Source organism: Parambassis ranga, chromosome 14 (genome assembly GCF_900634625.1).
Source record: "Parambassis ranga chromosome 14, fParRan2.1, whole genome shotgun sequence".
In the NCBI taxonomy this organism is placed as follows: Eukaryota; Metazoa; Chordata; class Actinopteri; family Ambassidae; genus Parambassis; species Parambassis ranga.
This window is the reverse complement of record NC_041034.1, coordinates 11,079,092-11,102,332: the sequence shown is the minus strand read 5'-3', so window position 1 is coordinate 11,102,332 and position 23,241 is coordinate 11,079,092. Positions and strand designations below refer to the sequence as shown.

The following is a 23,241-nucleotide window of genomic DNA, read 5'->3' as shown; positions in this document are numbered from 1 at the left end:
CTACATTTTGTCATCATAGGGTGTGTCTGTCATACCTGCATCTGTACAACTTGTCTTTAGATGTCTAGATATCATATGCCTTCAACAAAAACTGAACTGATATGCAAAATAATAATAGATTTCAATCAATTTCAGGCATTGATGTGTGTGTGTGTATGCAAGGAGTTTTTTGGGTCTGTGGTGTTACAGAACAGAGAGGCTGAATATGTGTTTGTGCAACTAGGGGCATCTTTTATTCATGCCACTGTGACTTGCAGGAGCCATCTTGAAATTACATCTTTAATGGTCATTGATCCACTCCACCCTGGGGAGCTGGATAGTATAAATGTAGTCCCAACACAGACCTTTTAAGCAGTTGTGCGAGGTTGTCTCACACTGTGAAAAGTGGCCCAAAATGTATTTTTCTTTTAACTAGAAAACTTCTTTAAATTCTTGAACTTGACTCCTACTTTAGCAGGAGCACTTGCAGCCTTATCAGCCCCGATATCCTCCTGTCTGAAATAAGCTCCGGAAGCTTTTTTCCCTCTTCCGTTAGAGCTTTTTCCAGGGCAGAATAATGACGGCCGCTGTAACCTCCTCAGTCAAGGATGATCACCAACAAATGAAGAAGCAGCCATCACCGCTGCATAATGTTCAGTCACTGTTAAACTCTTCAACAACATACTGAAAAGCCAGCGGACTTCACCCTAAAATAGTGCCACGTGTGTCTGCTGTAATAGTTCCTTGTCCTTGACTAACAAGTTTGACAATGAAATGGGGATGTGACCGCAAGCACATTTAAATCAAATCTGTGTTTTTTTCCCCCCCAAAGCACCTCTTGGCATAGAGCTATCGAATAACATGATGAAGCAATAACCTCTACAGTTTAGGTCAGAGAGTATGATAATGCTGCTCCGATGGAGAGCATCTCCACCCTTATTTGAAATAAATATTCATTTCATCTCTGTCTTGCTTGGTCTCCACACAGCTCCCCCAGTTCACTGGTGTGTAAACAACTTCTACATGTGGTGATATTGGCAGAGGTCTCTCTGGGTTATGGTGTGTAACTGAGATAGAAATATATCATTACTGGGTGGGGACTGAGGGGATCTGAGGGACAAAGAGACTGAGAAATAAGAATATTGGATTCCGTTCCACACACACAAGCTTATGTCCTTACATGCAGGCTGTCTGCTCCATCTGTCTGTTTTGCTCATGCAGACACGCATACGCAGATATACACACACTTAGCATGGGGTGTCTGTTAACTGCATGCGAATGGGTGATGGACTGCTCCAGTGGCTCTGCCGGTAATATAATCTTCTCCATTCCCCCAGATCCCACACCAATATGTCACAATTGTCATTTATTTCCAGCATGGTCGCCCACAATCAGATGGCTTTTCACATTGAACACACCCTGATCCTGTCAGTATGATGAACACTTTATGTGCACTCACAAACACCTACACATGCGTACAAACATCTTGTATTAACACGTGTCGCCCTTTGTGTTTATTTGCCTAATTGCTGTGTTATTTTGATGGGCCACCGGACCACCAGACCAAAAATTACGACTTGGTTAATGTAACACACATTAGCACATACAAATACACACAAACAAACACTCTGCTGGTGTCCTAATTAATAAGTTACACTGACCGTGTCTAGATGCTATTCTCACCTTCTTATTACGATAGAAAGTGGGCCAATTAATGGCAGAAATGCATTTGTAGTTGGGTAAAGTAGAACTAGATTTACACCTCTAGTTCTACTTTATCCAACTACAAATAGTCCAGTTTTTCCTGGACTAAACATGAATGCCCTGAATACAACTATATCTCATAAGCACCTCACACTCAGCAATAAACTGCTAATTAAAAAGAGACACCTACCTGTCAGGAGAGACAGGCTATTATTCAAAGGATCATTGTCCTTCACCTAAAACTAGGTTTTATTTTAGTGTTACATTTTATACATACAGTACATCTTTACAAATTAATACCTTAATGAGTATAATAAATTAAAATGACAAAGGTTAGCCCTCATCTAAATGCTTTGGTTTGAGCCGCTTAGATTTGTAAAAAATCAGAATGCTCAGATCCAGTTTATATGTGCGAGACTAACAAACATTCAATAGCATTAGCCAGCTAATTAAAATAAGAGATAAGCATAATATCTGCTTAAAAATGTGTGGAAACCAGTTATCGATGTGGTCTTATCAGGTTGCTTATCTGGACTCTTTGGAAACCCTAATGCCTGATCGCAGGCTGAGCTGTCTGGACTTAAGCTTGGGTAGAAAGGGTGTAATGGCAGACAATGAGAGAGCTTTTCAGTGAAATCTGTGAGAGCCAAACCTCTGTTTAAAATTCTTCTTGAGTCAAATCACGAATGTGACAACTATCTACTAATCTGACTTTTGAATTAAGTCTCAAGGTTTAGGCTTTCTGTACTGGGACATTGTTAACACGGTTTTACAAAAAGAAAACCTGCTGCACAATACCGAAGTTGTTACGCCTTCTATATTCTGTCTATTACACATACAATAGAGACACATTTATACGGAGGATCATGTCCTCCTGAGCAAAGACACACACTGAATAATATGCTTAGGGAAAGTTGTACAAGGCCCAAATTAGAGACAGGCATGTGCCAAGTTTAGAGGAGAATTACAGCATCTGACCTTAATGAGAGGGAGCGGATCCCCTGGAGACTGCCTCTACTACAAGCACAAAGGGTATCTCACTGACTACCTGTTAACTTTCTGTCGTAAATGGCTTGCCCTTCAGGAATCTCCTCTCTTGGTAGTGGACCACTGAGGGAAGCAAATCTCACGCCCGCAGAGACACAAGAAGCCTTTAAGGAAAATACTCTGCTAATTAGTGTATAGTCTGATTCCTCTCTTTAAGCTTTACTTTATTATACTCATCATGCTATTATAATACATACAAAAAAAGAAAAAAAAGGTCTCAAATTTTCACAAAAGAAGCAAAACTCTTGCTCAAGTTTGTATGTATGGCGTCAGTTTAAGAGTCAGTCAGTCTCAGCATTAAGAATCTGACGTGTCTATTGTGCCAAAAAATGTATTATTTAAAAACAATCCATTTTAATTTCAGACACAAGGATAAATTTGTGCCTTATAGATGACAGACCTGCTGTCAGTAAGGAAGAAGGAAGAAACAATAGTAGGAAAAATTGTTTGTTAATTCTTTGTATAAGTGGTGAAATGAACTCTGTGAAGTGCATCCCAACTCATTCTCAGAGAGCAAATTCTACCTCTGTAATTAGGGATTTAGCATGTGTAACACCTGGATGCTTGTTATTCTCCTTACAGAGTTTCAGTGATCTGTTGGGTTATACAAAGATTAATAAAGAGAATAGTGTATTTCCATTTTTCATTGTTCGTTATTCAGATTTTTAAAAAGTAAACCTGTGATTTTCAATCCAGTCTTACACTTATTTAAATTGGAAAAAAAGGCTGATTTGCATTTTATTGTCTGCCTTTAGTCTGCATGGAACAACACAGAAACCTTTGTAAAAGTTCTACAACTGTGCTGATGATCTGTGACAGTAAGTTCCACTGCATTTTATTTGATACAGAACTGCATCTGTTTCCGTCTTCTATGAATATTTAAATGTATCAATCAAATGTATCCTAATCTTTCTTTTTTTTTTGTCTTCGGTCTTTCTATCTCCCTCTAGCTGTTCCATTCAAACGAACGGTTTATCAAGTAGGACAGAGCAGGAGCAGGGTGCAAATGAGCTATGTAGTCCAGTCAGCTCTCCGATAACAAAGGAGGTTAATGTATCGGTCTCAGGCCAGAGGACACCTGTCGAATCTGCTCTATTAGAAACAACTTGCCCAGAACAAAAACACGCTATTAAGACATCAACTGGAGCAAATTTAAGGTGCCAGTTCAATGAATCAAAAAAAAAAAGAAAACTATCAGCAGATGGTTATAGATGATAGCAGGACTACTGGCAGAATAAGTGCACATTTTAAAACTAAAGTAAATACCTAAACTAATGAATTAATCACAAACACAAAGAGCACAAATGTCAAAAACAAACCAACTATTAGCCTGTTTACAATGAGACATTTTCAAAAATGGAGAAGAACACAGAATAAAATGCAAAATGAAGATTACATTTATATGATCTTATTATTCTTAATCATCATGAAAAAACACTGCTTTGGGAGCCACACGTGTGATGCAGGTGTAAATACAGACATTACGTACCTTTGACCTCCTTTTCATTCCTGAACCAGCGCAGGTCAGCGGCAGGCTTGCTGCCCTGAGTGATGCAGGTCAGAGTGATTTGGTCTCCCTCCATGGCAGGCTTTGTCAGGCCATCGATCTCTGGCTTCTCTGGCACACCTGGAGGATGGAATGGGAATCACAGTGATGGAACTATTTCACACACAGTCATTAAGCAACGATAATATTTTTATGCCTTATTGGAAATTTTCCTCCAGTTCGTCCATGTGCAGGGAAATTAGAAAGCGGACTATAGAGCTTCCCCAAGCAGTGTTCTACTCCAGAACACATAAGGGACTATTTGTTGTTGGTGCATGGGGTAGATGTCACATATTATATGCATTTTGTGGTACACAGCTATGTGGACAGCTTAGATTTATCTCTCTCTCTTTTTCAGCTTACTTTAAAATACATTAGGGCTAAATGGATATGTGTTTGTAATGCTCATGTCCAACATTGACTTAGTGATCTAAAAACTTTACAGGAACCCAGACATTCAAGGTTTTTAAAAAAAATATGTTTCTGGATGTGTGTTAAGCAAACACTTGTGACCACAGAGGAAGCGGTGAGGTCGTATTGTTAATTACTGGCCTTACCTGTAATGACCCTTTTAAGTGTGTAGTGTCTGCCCTTCTAATGTCAATGAGCAATAAGTCTGCCTCAGGCTGAATGACTGAAAGGTCTGTCAGTCAATGCCATTGACTGACTCCTGCCTTGTCTGTCTCACCGCCTCCTGTAAGGTTTATTACCAGAGTTAAAGGTCCTCCTTTTTTATGTTTACCATTTGTTTCAAGGTTCAAACTGCATGCATAATCCCAAATACAGCAGCTGCTTGATAGATGTAGCGTAGTTCCATGTAGATCTGTACCCATTATATATATATATATATATATAACAACCCTGTTTTATCAAGCCTGTTTTTGAAATCAGTTTTGAATGATGTAAATTAAAAGTGTATCACAAGTATCGTTTTTGTGTGATCAGTGGGAGCAGGCGTGGTTCTGTGTGGCTTGATGGTTTATCTCACTGATTGAACGACAGCAGATTAAATACAATGTTCATCTGTCACATCCCCCACTCCGTGCAAAGCTTTAAACAATCTCTCTGTTTGTGTGTGTGTGGGTGTTAGTGTGGAGCTGTGTGAGTATCTCTGCTCATTGTGCTCATCATAAAATGGTATCATTTCGCTGATAAGTCATTGTGATTCCACAGCTTTATGTTAATCTACACATAATTATACTGCACATTTTATATCTCTATTTTTATAATTATTATTTATTTTTTTGCAGATCCAGACTGATAGTAGCACTTAAGCTTCCCTTTGTGATGTTTTTTCCCCTCCATGTCAACTGATATTAAGCATTTCTCTTCTAATCCACTGTTAGCTAAGATAAGTGACATGACTCTGCACAGATCAACAAATGGATGCTTTAGTATCACTGCTACATTAGATGTTTTTTTTTCAATAGAGGCCCTTGTCCTTCACACTGACACAATAGAAATCAGACTGGGCTGGTGTGGATATTTCTGAAAGGCTCAGTGTGATTCTGCCCTTTTTTAGTACACAAACTTTGCAGCAACGTGGCAGTGGCTGGTATTTAGACATTGACTATACGCATTCTAGTCACAGTGACCACATCTAACACAAAACTTCAAATTTCTAAATTGAAATGATTCTTTCTCCTAAAGTACAGCGCCATCTGTGTGTTGTTTAATAATGAACTATAAAGATGTAGACAGCAGTGATTCTCCACACACAGCACTGCAATGAAATGTATTACACATACTTGTTTTCTTTAGATTAAACTCCAATATGTCATAATATGACCCCTTCACATTTACATCTACCAATCTGAATTAGACAAGCACTTTGTTTTATGATGTTTCAGTCAGGATTGTAAATTATTGTTTGTTTGTGTATTTTTAACAGTTTTATTTTTATTTTAGAGTTTGGTATTTCATCCAAATAATTTCCATTGTGTTCATTCTCAGCACAGCCTGTCCTGAAACTCTGGCAGATAAACCAGGCCATTCTCAGACCAGTTTATTAAAGCTCCCTGTCTGTGTCCTGGCTCGCACCATTAACTATTGTTCAGCTTTGCAAAAATAATTTTCTCCATATCCTTATTGAGCAGTAGCCTTTAATGTCTCTAATTCTCAGAATGCTTGTTAACACAGGAGCCAGCTAATGGTCCTGGAGTGCACTAGCACATCTATTAGCATTATTGAAAACTAATTGGAAAGATAATAAGCCCAGTAGCAGCAAATGAGACAATGTTTGTGCGAGGCAATGATCATAACACAAACACTACAAAAGAGAAGGCGGTGCTAACAGTATGTTTTTATATTTTGTCTACGTGTGAGCAATTGGCTGGTTCTAATCAGAGTAAATCACTAAAAAAATGATCATTTATCAACCAAAACACATGTGACCAGTAGAAACCAGGCAGAAAAAGGCTGTACCAAGGGTGCAGCGTTTGTCATTTAGCTGCTGTTGGTCAGGTCTCACGACAGTAGCCTATGGAGGTGATAAGGGATTACAACTACAAGCCAGATTGGCAACATCTTCTTTTTCTGCACACATGTACTTAAGAGTTGTTGTTTTGTCACAGCAGACTGAAGACATATGAGGATACGTATAACCCCTGAGAGAAACGTTTTACAACTAAGCATTCAATAAAAAAAAAAAAATAAAAAAAAAAAAATCACGTAGTAGGACTAAAAAACTGACGATCATCACGATCATGTACTTACCTAGAACAGTCAGGTAGGCTTTGGCTGTTCTGACAGGCATGGTGAAGAGAGAACAGGTGTACATGCCTTCATCGGACAGCGAGACATCACTGATGCTGATGGTCAGCTCCGACCATGACGCACGCACAAGCTCAATCCTGTTGTCCCTTAAAGCTGGAGACAGATGAGAAAACATTACAGACTGCTTTAATATCAGCAAACAAGTACCTGTAGGAGACACATGTAAGCTAAAATATGAGCCAAGGGAGAAAGCACACACAGAGCGGTGACTGTCATGTATTTGTGGTGTGTTAATATTTTGCTATCTCTCTATTATAATGGCGCTGTTGCTGAACATGTGCATGTTGTTGACAAAACGACTTGTGCACAGACTGCTATTTTAATCAGACAAACATTAATCTTCTGCTGGAGCTATACAAACAAGGCAGAAAAACAGACAACAAATTAGAATGTAAAAAATGAAGCGGTTGCACAAGAAAAAGTCTGGTTATCGCACTTGTGCCAGACAAACTAAGATGTGTAAGGTGAACTGTGGAGGTCTTCGTCCAATCTGTAAATTAAGTCATCAACACAACACTCTAAAGCCAAACATACTCACAAACATACTCTTCTGTAGACATTTACTTATATGAAAATGTAATTTTCTAAACGAATGAAAATCAATACTGCAATAAGAGAGAGAGAGAGAGAGAGAGAGAGAGAGAGAGAGAGGTGGACCTAGTGAGGATTTGGCAAGATGTGAGAGTTGAAATAGATTTGCTGAGATTGGATAGCCGGCTGAAAGATACTCTGCTGTCTTCAAAGAAGACTTTATACATACTTATCTGTGATAACGTGGGAACGAGCTTTCCGAAGGTGCTGACATGTTGAAAAGTTTTGTAAGACACAAAACAAAACCACATAAAGGACTGGTTTGGGCATTAAGAAAAGATGAGTTGGATTGTTATGTGTGCAAATCATTTCAGTCACGCTGTTTCTGTGGCCTTGGCTGCTTCAGTCAAGTCTTCTTTTTTACAAGCACAGTACACTTTCTATTTAATATGAGCAGCAAAAGATACTTTGCTTTAATGTCCATGAAAACATCTGCTTTAAGTACACTCAGTGTGTGATTATTTACATGTTTACATTTTCTTTCGGAAAAAAAAACCTCTTACTTAATTATAATATATGAAAAAGCGTACAAAAGAAGAAAAAAAAGGTTTTGTTGCCTCTCTAGATTTAAAATGTAAAAGCCATTAGACAGTCTGTTTGTAGAATATATTAAAGACTGACTGAAACATAAGAAATGATACCCGAGGTATCTGAGGCACTACATCAGTAACAACATCCTAAAGCTTTAAGTTGCCTTTTTTCCCTTTTTTAAATACCTTAATCTTTACTCACCCCCAGCAGTCATGTAAGTGTTTTAAACCTTAATTAATTTACACTCTATATCAAACACTTGTGTAATTAAACATAAACAATAAAAAAGGGAAAATTAAAACTGTATTATGCTACAAGAATGTCAATTACAGTAAAGCAGTTAACTCTGGAAGGCACTATTTAGAGCATTTTGCACACATTATACTACCATAGTCTGCCTTATCCATGCTGCTGTGATTCTTATAACCATATATCATTCAATGGAATTTAATAGGAATTCTTGAGAAAGTCTGCTAGTTTCTTCTCACCACCTTCATGTTGCAAAGCAGCTTGATCTGTAGGCTTTCCATCCACATTATTCTATTTGCTGGGAAACATCCCAGTATGGAAAACTGGTACGGAAAGCTGCTGCTAGAGGCAACATCTAAATTACAGGGTAACTCTTGAAATCTGAATGGAATAGATTTTATTCAGCACCAAACCTAATTTGGGCTTCCACAATTGGTGTTATAAAAAACAATGTCCCACAAACACATCATGGAGCAGGAGCAGTAAATGTGCTGCAATGGATCACAGCATCTTTGGTAATAATTGTATTATACCATATACATTAAACAATGTAACTATTATCATGACAGTACAGTAGTATTCATGTTTCATTCCCATTCAAGCTCCGTGGTGCACGTGGTGCTGCACAGGCTAATAATACACACTGGCAACTGTACCTTTGTAAATGTCAGACGCTGGTACTTTTCCAACTTTTCAGGTCACTGTGAAAGTGGGTGTTAGGCACATAAGCTACCTTATTTTTACAGCTTCTGTCCATGCATGGTGCAGTGATCACAGAACTGACAAATGTAGAGAAATGTCAGTGAACACGCTATCTCATGTCATTCTGTCTGACAAGGGATGGAAAGCTTTGCTTTGCTGGTTCCTGGCTAAACACCTACAGTAAATGGCAACAGAGTTGTAATCAGTATGACTAAACGACAGCTGCTCTGTCTCATTTACTGTTGCATTTGTTCTGTCCTTTCCTGTTCCTCGCAACACCGGTTATCTCTGCATGCTGTGTACCGAGCCTGAGCAGGCGTGACGCATTGATATAAACACATGACATATCTTTAGGCTTTACACCGGTGGCAGTACATTTACGTTTCTCTGTGTGCGTCTATGACTCTGCACGGCTATCAATGCAAAACCACCGAATTAGTTTTCGTCTAACGCACTGCCAGTTCAGTTAATGGTGAAACCTGCCCTGAAAAGATGTTTTTATGCAGGATGCATGCATGCAAATATATAGGCAGAGGTGCAAAGAATAAACTAAGACAAAGAATTCTTTAAACTAATTCAAGACAAGGACGTCTCCCTGCCTCTGTTTTACTCTTCCTGTCTGTCTCTGCGTTTCTCTCCTTCCTCCCACCAGCAGACCTCATTCTGTCGATTCAGGCAGCTCCAGTAACCTGTGAGTGTGTACAAGTTAAACAATGCTTCAATTCAACTGTTGTCTTATTTGCTTTGGGCAAGGAAGTGTGAGCAGGCAAATGTCAGAAAATACATTTACTGTTGCAAGCTCAGTAGCTGTCGCACTGAAACTGCCCTATTCCTTCCTGATCTTCAGCCTCCCGTTCTGAGAGCTGTTTGTGAGAGATCTAGGGACGTGAATACAACTGAAAGGTATGTAGAACGTTCTGATTTGTCCATTTACTCTGGCAAAGCGATGAGACCATGAACTCAGATGACCTGACTGATGCCACAATGCATTTACATTTATAATGAAAGGGTTGATATCAATCATCACCTGTAAGATGCAGATACTCTGTTTTTTACTGAACTCAAGGATTCTTATCATTTCATGCAGAATAATTTAATGTGTTTCTACATTTTTCTTAATAGTTACAGGCAGAGATCAGGAGAGTTTTGATGCCAAAAAAGCAGCATCATCCTTCTCCCCCTGGAAGGGTGGATTCAGGCTGGGTTTAGAAACATGAAAGGTGTTATATATAACCATGAAATCCTTATATACGTAGCTGGTAAGGATACTCCTAATGCATAAAATAAATAAATAAACAGCCAATACCTTATATAATCCAGATCAGTTTGTGGGAAACAATCACCATTGTTGCCTAGATGGGCTTAATATCAGTGCAGAGACCAAGCAAAAGCCAAACAAAAACAGAGAGAGAAGACCCAGGGTGGGGTTAGAGCATAAAAACAGACCAAGTGGCTTCAAATATAGAAGCTCGATCCCTTCTGAATTGATTTTCTGTCAGTAAACCACACGTCTCCAGCAAACTGCTGTGCTCTGGCTTTAGGGACAGAACCATACTTCCGCCTTAACAAAATGCAAAACCAAGCCACGAATACAAAGGAAAATTATAGATAATACTACGTCAGCTGCATAGAAAATAGTGGAAATATGTAAAATCATTTGTTTTATATACAATACCAAACACACATCAACATACAGGATTCACCTGTAAAAAACAAAGCACGGATCACCACTCCCTTTTCTTCTCCTTAACGATGTAACCTTTGCTTCCTTATTCTACGCTCAGTGAAAGGTTGGATATCGACAGAGAGGAAGAACACATCTTTTGTAATTTGTCTGTGAAGGTGCTGCAGCTGCCTGCCATCCATTACAGACCATTAGTGCCAACAGTCCTGAATGCGCTCATGGAGGACGGTGTTGTTGTCAACATCAAAGACTGGCACATTTGTATTCCACAATAACTACTTAGCGAATGTACGACCATGTTTTTTTCCTCATTCAGCTTTAGTCTGGATCTCTCTGTGTTTAAAGAAAGAGAGGCAGAAAGCCAAGATGCACTTGTCAGCATCAAAGTTTGATTTGTTCTGCAACCACTGGTCAATACACCTTTGTTTTGCTGCTTTTAGGAACACAGAGCTCACTGTTTATTTCTGTGTATGTCTGTGTTATATTGTATTTTATATGCTCTTAACTTCAACAGAGTTTTACATTTTACATATAAGACATAAAAGTTTACCAAAGCATACATATGCTATTCAGAAGCCTTTTGGGAGCAGAAAGATTTTTCCTCTAATTAAAGAGTAGATGAATGTTGGCTCAGAGGAGATAACTCTGACTGGATAACAGAGAATAAACAGCCATAAAACTGTAAAGTCCCGAGACTCTCAGTTTCAAAACAGTGTATTCAGAAAAGGGCAAAGCTTAGAGGAAAAGTGTCGATGTCTCTTTTTTAAAAGAAATCTGCAGATGATGAGAAGAAAGGCACATCTTTGAAAAAGAAATGGAAGACAGACAGAAGCCGCACAGAGAGAAGGTCAAAGATGTCTTGTTTCTTTTTAAATTAGAAGTGACATTTTTATACTGAGGAGAAACATTCAGGTATCTACTGAAACGGTGATTGGATACAGACATGTGGCACAATGTTACATAAAAATCATTACGTATGTATATATAGAAAAGATTACTGCAAACAATCCATATAATATTTAAATTTTTTTAATCGATACCCACCAGTGTGTATATGCTTCTTTTGAATGAAATTATTTACACATTAAGTATTTAGTTAGCGTAAGGTAAGGATCTGACATGTTAAATGGATATGTAGCAGTATATTAGTAGCATATTAAAGAGGTAAGATTACAGAATCAGTCAGATAGATTTGGGTCTACCTTTGCATTAGCAATACATTACTCCCTTACCAGCCCAACCTGAGCTCATGGTTTGATTATACATCAGAGTGTTAGAAGATCCTCACATCGCTGTGAAGAAGGCCACAGCAGCAGCAGCACACTCTCTGTTTACATACAGCAATGCCTCAATACAGCAAGCATACAGCACCATGCTCCACATCTGTCTTCCTACTCTCCCCTATCATTAAAAGCAGCAGGTGAGGAAATATGTGAGCATATGTGTGTGTGTGTGTGTGTATGCAGCTGGTCTTTAATAAGTTAGTACACTAAGTGTTATTGTATGGGTAGCATGAACAAATTACGGTTCTAATCTTAGCTTTAATCCTTTTTTTCGTTTCCTTCACTTCGTTTTTGCCCTTTTTTCTCCTTCTTTCCACCCTCCCCCTCCCTTCATTTTTCCAGGGGCAGTATGTATTAGTATAGAACCTTGGCAGGTGTTTGCTCATTCAAGTGACACAGTTTTATAATGAGAAAAGTGTAAATTTCAGAATATACATTGGGCTGCCCGTGTCTGGATGTGGCTGTTCTTTTTTCGTTGTCAACAGCCCGTCTGGGGATTTGAGTGTGTGTGTGTGTGTGTGTGTGTGAGAGAGCAATATGGGAAAAGAGAGGCAAAATGAACGCAGGACTTACTCAATAGCATAATGTATATCTCAGCCAATCCTCAACCTCCATTACCTGTTATACTTTCTGAGGAAAGCTGCCTTTTTTGAAATGTAAAATGGACCATACTGCAATTGGCTTGTGGAGATTCCATCCTGTGACAGAAATGATTTTCTTTCATCAGTCTCTACCTGCCATGCTGGGTTCAGTGGGACACCTTCAGCACCCCCACTTCATTAAGTTCTTGTGAGAAGCGGGTCAGTGAGTAGACGGCTCTTGCCCATAGACACAATTGTATTTCACAGAAGAATACATTTCACTGCATACCAAGAGAAGAAGAAGGCACATGTTTTTTTCTGGGGTTTTCAAGAGAGACGGCAATATTTGCAGATCATTTTGATAATGCTAAAAATCCAATTCTTCAATTCTTCACCATAATGTTTATTAGTCCCCAATTCTGTACTGCAGAACCTCTCCCAGAAGAGACAAAGAATAAGCCTGCCACAAAGTGTGAGCTAATTATTCCCACATGCCTCGGGTATTTTTCTCTACATCCTCCAAATGATGAGTAGCTCTGTTAATAAAGACAGTAATACCTGAATCTGTTGCTTCACTTGACAATGTAGTCTTTTTTCCTAACCTAACCCGCTCTACAGCAGAACAAACACAGTTGACATTTGTCTGACATCAGCGCCTCTTCTCCACAGGCAACACACAATGACACCTACACAGAATTCTGTGCTTTTAATTAATATACTTTTCTGCACCTTAAAGTAAAATGCAAGTAAGTAGAACAAGCTTTTTATGAAAATCTGAATACTCAACATAGACAAGGAAAGGAAACGTAGAACGCTCAAGGTCAAAGAAAAAGTTTGCCTGTGTCTTTCAGAGGTGATAACTGCATCTGAAAGCTCTCATAAAATGCCTCCTTAATTCTTCTCCTTTATCCCACCAAGGCCTACATTCCGTCTCCTTTTTCTTCTTCCTCTCATGTTTTATGGTCCTTGTCTCGGAGAAAGGGGACTTGTTAGGGATCTTTGGAGATTTACAGTCAAGTTTTTTTCTATCAGAGAGAACACCGCACCAATCTTCAGGCCGATATGAAAGGATGTTTCACAGAGGCACTTTTCTAGGAAAAAAAAAGACAGCTGTCTCAAAAGTTTAACTTTCCTGCTAAGATTAAGTTTGGAGAGAAAGTTCTGCTATCTGTTTAATAAAAAAGTCTGTCAGGCATTTCTTATTTTGTTATTTACTTTGGAAAACTTTTAAAAGCCTATCCCCCAAATTGCTCAGGCACACAGATACTCTGAATGCATCAAAGCTTTCATGGTTGTATACTGGGGAGGTGGAATGCTTGACATTCCACACGCACACACGTATATACGCACACACAAACACACTAACAGACACACACACATACAACCACAAACAGCCAGCAAATTGATTCAGACAGTTGAATATTTGACATCTGAGGACCTGAATAGTTTCATATTCAGCAGCTTGGCAGCCTAAAAAAATGAGCAGTTGGCCCTTAGCTGTTCACCCATAACACTAATCTTAATGCTTAAACAGATTCAATCAATCTGCAGATGGCACTGCATGGGCAGAGCTGTCCACCAGAGGTACAGGAGGGACTTTAGTAATGTTCTAACAACAGTAACATATTAGTGCCCATGTATAAAGTTAAAATTGCTGGAAATTCTATTTACCTATTTTTACCTGTTTTTCTAAGTAAATATAAATAAATACTACACAACCAGGCTTTACAAAATGAGCCCCTTTATGAGTAACCGTGTTGTACTAATATAACACGCATATGCTACTGTTTTCCAGTGACTCAGAGAGTTCAACCTGAGTTGAATGTTCCAGAGGCACTGTGACCTTTTTATGGCTGGTTTGTCTTTTAGCAGAGAGCAGCAAGAGCCAAAACACATCTACCACAAGACCATAAAAGATTTTCATTTACTGCCAAGATTTTCAAGCATCAGTAAGGGATTTCGTTGGAAATATGTTAAAAATAAAACTAAAATGTCATATCTGTTACACATAAACAATGAGGTGGAACCATGATATATTCTGCATGGAAACATATTGATGTAAAATCATTTTTTATATAAAAACAGTTGCTGCAAAACCTTTTAGTTCAATAATGAGAATTTTTTTTAATAAAAATAACAAAGATCATTACAATGTAAATAAGGGGAAGAGAAGCCAGAACATGTGCATACTTGATCAGTGAAGAAATGATTTCCTGATGTCAGACAGTTTGTCAAGACTGAATACAAATGTAATCAAGTGTTCTATTTGTTGACCTTGAAGAAATAGTAGACCATGTTAGACTCTCTGAAGACACAAATGTCACGCTGCTAATTACTGATATCCACACTGAGAGACACACACACACACCTTTTGTTTAGACAATGCTATCAGTGTGTACTCTGGTTCAATTATTTGCTTTATAAAGACGGGTAAGATGGCCCTGGAAGGTGGGGGTGGGGAGATGATCAGGGGGAGGTTGAAAAAGGAAAATATAGAAATAGTGTGCGGGGAAAAAAAATCTGCAAATTACAGCAACCCTGGTGAATAAGTGATTTAAATGTCACACCTTAGCCAGTGCTCAACATGATGAGTTCACTAAATAGGTCTGCAAATTTAGCCTGGAAAGTAATTATACATAGGCTCTTTCTAGTATGGGAATAAGGAATACATTGTAATTATGCCTCATTGCAAAATTTCTCCATCTAGGAAATAAAGCTATTATCAAGTCCTGAATTACATGAAACCAAAAGAGCAATTTGTAAAGAGATATTAGCCTCTTTTGAATCTTATAAAAGAGAGAATCCCTCTTGCCCAGCGCTCATCTCTCTTTCGCTGTCACAGCATAGCCCTCTGTGGTAAGTGATGGAAAGGACAAAATTGGCTACTTTTGGGACAATGACTTATTTGAAATTCAAACAACTTCACAGCCAGCACCTTTGAGAGGATGGGAGACAAGAGGAGTCTCTTTCATCCGACTAAACGTCTTAGAGGTGAGTCTCAGCTCTGACATTAAACAACAACAGCCACGAAACTGGCACCACTCAAAGGACTGTAATAGAGTCAGTCACTGCATTTGTCTTTGACAAAAGCCAAAGCAATATGTTCACGCTAATGCTTTATGCTCTGGACTTTAATAGAGGATGTAAGCGAACACTGTAGAAACATTACAGATTAAATTCACCAGAAACCTGAATGTCTCACATAGAAGTGGCAGATTTTGTCCTCATTGCTTACCAACAAGCTTTTGACATGACATTATAACATAAATTCCTGACATATCATTACATAAACATGATGCTTTAAATATATCATGATGTATCTCATGATATATATCAATATATCTGAGTATTGTTATCATTGGGCTGACATGCACTGCTGCTTTCTCCAGTAGAAGAAATATTGGTGTTGTTGTTGACTCTGTAGGCCGTGTCCTTTTATTGTAATTTATGCAGTATTTATCCACTCTGATCTCATTTCCATTTCCAATTGATTATGCCTGTCTTTATCACTTTAACCACAAAAAATGCCTCTAAATGAGATAATGTTAAAGAATTTTCTAAATTGAATTAAATTTTTTTAAAAAAAGCTCTCGTTATAGACTGCCCAGATGGTAAAGAGTGACACTTGTATCCAATTTGGCATTCCTGAAATTTAAACCTCAAGCTCTATTTAACCTCACTCAAGGTGTTGAACTTTAAAAAAAAAAAAATAATAATTTTATGCAAACAGGCAACAGAGTAAAGTATGCAAAAAGTTTGTGAGTTGTATTTTTGAGCAACTGTGTACTTGCCCTAATCCCCATCTTCTTCTTCCCAACAGACAGCAAGGAAAATTAATCTGAAGCCTACTGTGCTCAAAGGCGCTTGCAGCTGAGACATCTTTGCTTTCTCACACTGCCAGTGGCACTTTAGAAACACTCACCATCTCAGTGCTCCCATCAGCATGTGCATCTGAATTTGCCACATTCAGCAAGACTACTCCCAGAGCTCACATACACACACATATACACACACACAAAAGACCAAAACAGCAACACAGTTCTGGGGTCTCAGTAGTATCCCTTTGCTTTCCTGATAATAGGAGAGTCCTTGGCAGGTATTTCATTTCCAATCTCAGAGCCCTGCACTGAAAATGCCATGAAATGGACCCCCAACCCTGACCTCTGGTGTGATATGGAATAACCTGCAGAGACCATCAACTGTTGCATTTGATGTTCAATGCAGCTTTTTAGTGCTGTAGGAAGGTAAGTGAAAATGTGAATGACTAAAAATTGAAAAGCTTCACGCTTCACTTACTGTATGCAAAAAAACATACAAAAACACAGACACGCACAGGGACCCACACACACACGTACAGTGCATGAACACACAAATGGACAAGGAAGGCCCAGTGGGCAGCAGGATGATGGAAGAAGACTGTGTAAATCCTATATGTGCTTAATCCAGACACTTACAAGAGTGTGTGATTCATACTCTATTACACTCGACTAATACAGCTAGAGACACGCACAGGGCACCATCATTTCAGTAGGCATGGACCAACGAAATAACGCCCATGAATCCTCTTTATGGGGACTTTACTGAAGATGTGTGAAAGGTCAGGAATAAACCCTTTGTACTTATTAGCCATTAAAACACTGACGGCTTCCTGCCACTCCCACTGTTTGTGCATGTGTGCTTGTTTATAACTGTGGATGAAGATAACAAGGTTTTTTTGTGTATTTAATAGAATGAATTTCTCTGTGGAAATGTGTGAATCTCTATAATATAAACCGTTTATTACGCAGAGCTTGAAGTCTGCAGATGCCATTATTTTCAGGTTATTTTCTCTGGAAATGGTCTGGGAGTCTAATAGGAATGAGGCTGCTTTTAATAATGTACAAAACACAGATTTAAAATGTGAGTACAATCCCAAATATTTTGCATTTTAACAATGCTAAAGTGAAGATCTCTGCCTTTAGGTCAAGTGTTAGCATCCACTATTATGATAATTCTCATAAAAACAACATTAATTCCTGATGTTGATGTAGATGAGCTGTAAATGTTATGTGTATTATTGGTGTGGTTGCCATTTTAGTCTCTTGTTTTACCTTGAAGAAAATTGCTAACAGACACAAAATGTGAACATGAATCAATAAATATCTGTATAAAATGTAAAGCTCTTACACCATCAATAAAATACAAGGCCATAATTCTGCACCACAGAAAGGCTTAGTCGATTGGGTTTTGTTGTTTTAACTGAAATCTGATTCATTATGTACTTTATTGTACGAGCTAGAGGCTGTACAATCTAAGCAGCACAGGGCTGCTGTGAAGGGCACTTGCACAGCAGGGTGAATGACTTTGAGAGAGCGTGGGCTGCTCTGATGTTGAAACTTGATCTGAAGAGCAATTTTAAACTTTGCTGTAAGTTTTAACTTAGATAGATGAATTAGATAAATTAGATAGATGAGAAAGAAATGAATTTAGATTTTACATTGGGCCTTAGTCTGCCAGGGACAATGAGACACTGAGGATGTAGCCCTTAGCCCTGTAACCTCACTGATCTTGGAATCAAACTGAATCAAACAGATGCATTTCTGCATTCTGAACAAGCAAAAAATTTACACAATAGAGATATACACAGTTTAGCTTTAGAAATTAAACAATATATATTTGGCAACATTGTGTACAAAGCCACATCATCATCTCTTTTTCCCTTTGGCAAGTACTGTTACACCCATAGCCACATAACATCCATCTGAGGACAGGTGTTAAAGATGTTACTTGAGCTTTGTGTGTCTGTTTTTCTGTACTGTGAGTGCACTTGCTGTGAAAACAGAGCACAGACAGGAAAACACAAACACATGAAATGTGGGACAGAAGCAATGATACAACAAAGACAGCAGCTTTTTCAACTGACAAACACGATGAGAGCAGAAGGATTTTTTTTGCACTCCAGCCTATAAAAATGGTAAAAAGAATCCTGATTTCATTATTACGTTTATTTAAAGTATATGTGTACGTGCATCTGTCAATCTTCAACTCACCTTTCTTGTCCCCAAAAAAGAGGGTCTGCTGTGCTGGGTTTGACCACTGGAGGGAGGTGTTGTCATTATACTCCACACGGCAGGTCAGGTTTGCTGTCCCACCCTCTGTCACGGTCACATTCTGAACCAGAGGATACTGACCGCTGATACCTGCAACAGACAAAACAGAAGTGTATAAGAACAGATGAGGATGCACCAGGTGGAGAGAGAGAGACAGAGAGGGAAGACAGACGACATAACTGTGACTGCTTGACTTGTAAATTCACTTGATACATTTCATTTCATGATGATCATATAAAATATCAAATATTGATGGGAGACAAAAAAGTAATTCAAGATCAATAAAGATGGAAAATAAAGAAAATACTTTTCTGCCAAAGAATGAATAAATCAGCTTTTTGCATTGTAGGACAAAGAGAGTTGGTTTCCATGTTTAATAAAACAAAGAGCTTTACACTCTAATTACAAAACAAATGTTTGAGGAGGCTGGCCAGTCACTACTGTGTGCTAAATTGGCCCCTAATACTGAACACACAGGAGGCATTAAGTCCCAATAGCAATCCTCAAACCTTAGCTACACAGGGAAGACCAATTAAAAACTGTTCTCTGTGGAGTTGTGTGCCTGTGTGAGATGTTGATGTGTGTTATTCCTGCCTTCGGTGAAAGAACGGACAAATGAAGTGAGGTAAGTAATTCGGTGTAAACTCCAAGCTGAAGAGTTGCAGAAGTGACCATGGATGTTGCCTGCTAGATTTCAGAACCCTGGACAGCTCTCAGATTTTCATTGTCTTTGTGTGTGTGAGTGTGTGTGAGCGCTGAGAGAGTGAGTAAATAATAACTATAAATCTATCCATGCCCATATCCCCCACAGGAAAGCTTTTAAAGACTGTGTGAATGAAGGCTTAGGTAAGAAAGATTATTCATCCCCAGCTAACTCTCACGTCTTAAACCACCACCGCCCCAGGAAAGGATCAGGAAAAACTGAAGAAACGAAAAACATATAAGCCAAGAAAGAAAATATATTTTTTAAAACTCATATGTTTTAAATGTCACAATGTTATTTTTGTGAGGTTCTGTCTGAACCACTGATTGGTGCAAAGTAATTATCCCATTACAAATAATATCTGCAATTTTGAGTTCATAAAAAAAATGACAAACCCTCAAACAGTGTTTGTCTTCTGATAGCAGGTGAGGCGAAACCTCTTTAGAGAAAAAGCCGTCCTGAAGGACGTGTTGAGAGGAGAGAAGACGAGGTGAAGGAGAGAAGGAGAGGTAAGTCAAGGAGCACGGGTCATTTCCAGTGTTGATTAAGGCCTCCCGAGGTTAATCATGCGTGCGAGAGATAGAGAGTGGAATAAGAGGGAAATGGAGAAAAAAAAATGGATGCAAGCTATGGGAGGCTAGGAATATGTTTTATTCATGAGAGTTTTGCATGACGCATGATCTGCCAACGATTTACCGTTCTCCTGCGCCCGCCCTTGCTCTCTTTATTACTTCTTCTCTTTAAATCACTTACTTTTTTCCTCATTTTTCTCGCTCACACATTGGGGCGACATACAGCCCGATGTGATACATTTTATTTCTTTTGTGCTGCCCACAAAGAGAAGTTAATGGTTAACCGTCATGCTGAACAGAAGCAATGATGATTTTTTTTTTTGAATGAGATTTTGCACAATATCATTTTTATTTCATTAGTGTGAAGGAAGGGTCAGTGAAGCTGGAGAAACTCTGGGGATATGTTTGTTGGGTTGTCAACACACATAGCAAAGGAAGAGTATTTGAACCTTACTCCAAGAATCACATGTCAAAAGATAAATACTGAAATATACAGTAAATATGTTTTGATCAATATTTATCTTGTGCAGAAAGAAGTTTTGTTGTGTTGGTGTATCCTGCTGCTCTTCTTATGTACAGTGGTTGTGCCCATACAGCTCACAGTAGTCCGGGGTTCCCTCTGTCTAAGCCCTGCGTCAGTGTCTGGTGCTACATGTCCAATGGGACTGAAAGGGCCAAAGGGCCCACGATGATGGTTATATTAGAACTGTGCAACTGTGCTGTGCGCCTAATTGGCCAGTGGAGTGGGTTCTTCCATTCTCCCCTCTGGCCACCCAGACCTGATTTAAATGTATCTCCTGAGGGAAAGAGGCAGCTGTTCTCTCCTGATTTCCATGTCTAAATTTAGGTCCTTTCCTCACTTCAACTCCACTTCTTCTCCTACTTTCGCTTTCTTGCTTTGTCTTTTCGAGTTCACATCCATTCCACTCGATTCCCTCTCCCACTCCCTCTCCCTTCTTCTCCCTCTCTGTCACGTTTCCTGCTTTAGTTGATCCCTGAAGGGTGGCATTTCCTCTTTCTTTGTCTCTCATTTTCATATTCTTTCTGTCTCCTGGTGCTCCCTGGTCTTTTAACTTTATCTTGATGCTGCCTCTTTTCTTTTGCTCAATTGTGCTCTGTCTTATATGGAGAGTGGGGTCAGTTTAATTGCCCTCCACCTTGACTGACATCTCAAGGCTAAGCCAGGTCAACATTGCTCTCATCTGCATGACATTATAAAGTAATGACATGATAAAATTAGCTGAGCTTTATTTAGCATGGATCGGATAATATACAATACAGTGCAAAGGCTATGGACGCTTTTAAATTTAGATTCTTATCGGTCACACATTACCACTGGGGAGGTTGTCTGATCGAGTCTACTTTTATTTTGCAGAATGACACCAAACATACAGTCATATTCAGCCAACTCAGAACACTCACTTTACTTCTGAACCTCAGCATAAAATGCCTTCAAAACAATGCAAGACCTCACCTGCAAATTCATTATTAACATTATAAATATTGACATATATATTATATATATATATATATATATATAATACATATTACACTCTACACAGCCTGAGCTGAATCTTAGATTGTAATGGGGCCACACAGTATTTACTGGGTAATAATCAGGTGATCCCTTTATCAGAAATATTATTAATTATTTATGCTTTGTGTCACATAAAGTCTAAACAATTACTTAACCCAGAAGTATACGACTGACCAGGGGCTATACTGAGAGAACACAAAGGCACACTAGGACACAAAGTAATTGTTGCCAAAGCAAACAACTGTACAAATAATCCCGATAAGAAAGCAAGAGTATCCTAGATGCTTTCTGTCTGCTCTCCCTCATGACCTTTCAAGCAAGAGCAGCTGAGTCTACTAACCTTTCTGATTTAGGCATTCAAGAAGCAGAGAAAAAGAAGAGATGCAGGCAGACAGATGGACAGCCTCTAGCTACTGACCTTTACACCAGAACCGGAGCTCAACTGAGCCGTAGAGCTATGATGTATTGCAGGGAGGACAGAATTACGGGACAGACAGAGAAAGTCCAGCTGAGTCATCTTTTATTCCAGTCAAAAATGATCGATAGTTCCAAATTCAGGCTCATAATATGGTAATTTACAAATAAAGGATAATTCAGATTATTACAGATAGGGAAAGATTGAAAGTTTGCACACTAATCCCATAAGGTCATGATTTATGTTTTCTCTTCCACACAGATGTGGCAAATGTTTGTGTTGTGTGTTAAATCTCCATGCTCATTTCAAACCACATCAATCCTCAGCTACCACTGCACATCACTGTGTAAAATAACACTGTGGAGCTTAACTTCAAGTAGATCAGTGTTAAAATGCACCCCCACTAAGAAGATCATGAATAAGATGCAGAAGATTACATAGAACATGACAGCTTTGCCATGACCAGTTAGTGTCTTTAAGGTTACACAGGTGGCTACGCAGCTGGGTACACAAGGTTTTCAGACTGAGTGATTCTTAGTGTCAAGCAGCAGGGTGGTTTAGTGATTGGATAGAGCGTACAAGGTCAAGAGTTTGATCATCTCAAGAGCTGGTGTGAATTCATCAACCAGCCATGTATCCTGTCACAGTGTCCTTGAGCAAGAAAACCCTCCAACGTCCTCACTGAACCGATTTTGGCTGTTAATGTTTAAATACATAACGTTTTTAGTAGGTTCCTGGAACAGAAGCTCAGACAAGTGCATCATCACTCCCTGCACTCTCTCTGGGACTCACCCTCCCACTGTGACACATTTTCACACAAACTCCTTCCTTTTTTTCTCTCGAGAACATGTTGCACACGCAGTGTTGTTTCTTCATCTTTTGTTATGACCTTTTTCACGCCTCCTATCAACACATCCCAAATCCATGTTGCATCTCAAATGTGATTTACCAACATTTCATTACACGATTACACCTGGCATGAAAAGTCAGCCTCCAGTACTCACTATGAAATTAAATTGCATGTTCCTGTGAAAAAAGGTAATCACCGGTGTGGGAAAAAATATATAAAATATATAGCCTACCTGTTTTTTATGCGGAGCTGTGCAGCAATGTGCTTTAAGTAATTTATCTTTTAAATATTTTAAAGAAGAATTTTTTTTTTTTATTTTGAAGAAGAAGACCTGCACAGAAACAGAATTAAATAAAGATCTGTTTTGTTGGCACTTACTGCTTACTGTTCTGGCTTCATATAC

At 38.8% G+C, this 23,241-nt stretch overlaps 1 protein-coding gene across 3 annotated transcripts in view; it reads right to left on the bottom strand.

Moving 5' to 3' along the window:
- cadm2a (cell adhesion molecule 2a) overlaps nt 1-23,241 on the bottom strand; it is a 153,476-nt gene that overhangs the window by 19,082 nt on the left and 111,153 nt on the right. For all 3 annotated transcript variants that reach the window (XM_028421906.1, XM_028421902.1, XM_028421903.1), the window contains 3 exons: nt 18,702-18,851; nt 6,992-7,144; nt 4,220-4,357 (listed from right to left, as the gene is read on the bottom strand). In XM_028421906.1, the coding sequence (XP_028277707.1) occupies nt 4,220-4,357; nt 6,992-7,144; nt 18,702-18,851 (441 nt within the window). The remainder of the gene's footprint in view (nt 1-4,219; nt 4,358-6,991; nt 7,145-18,701; nt 18,852-23,241) is intronic.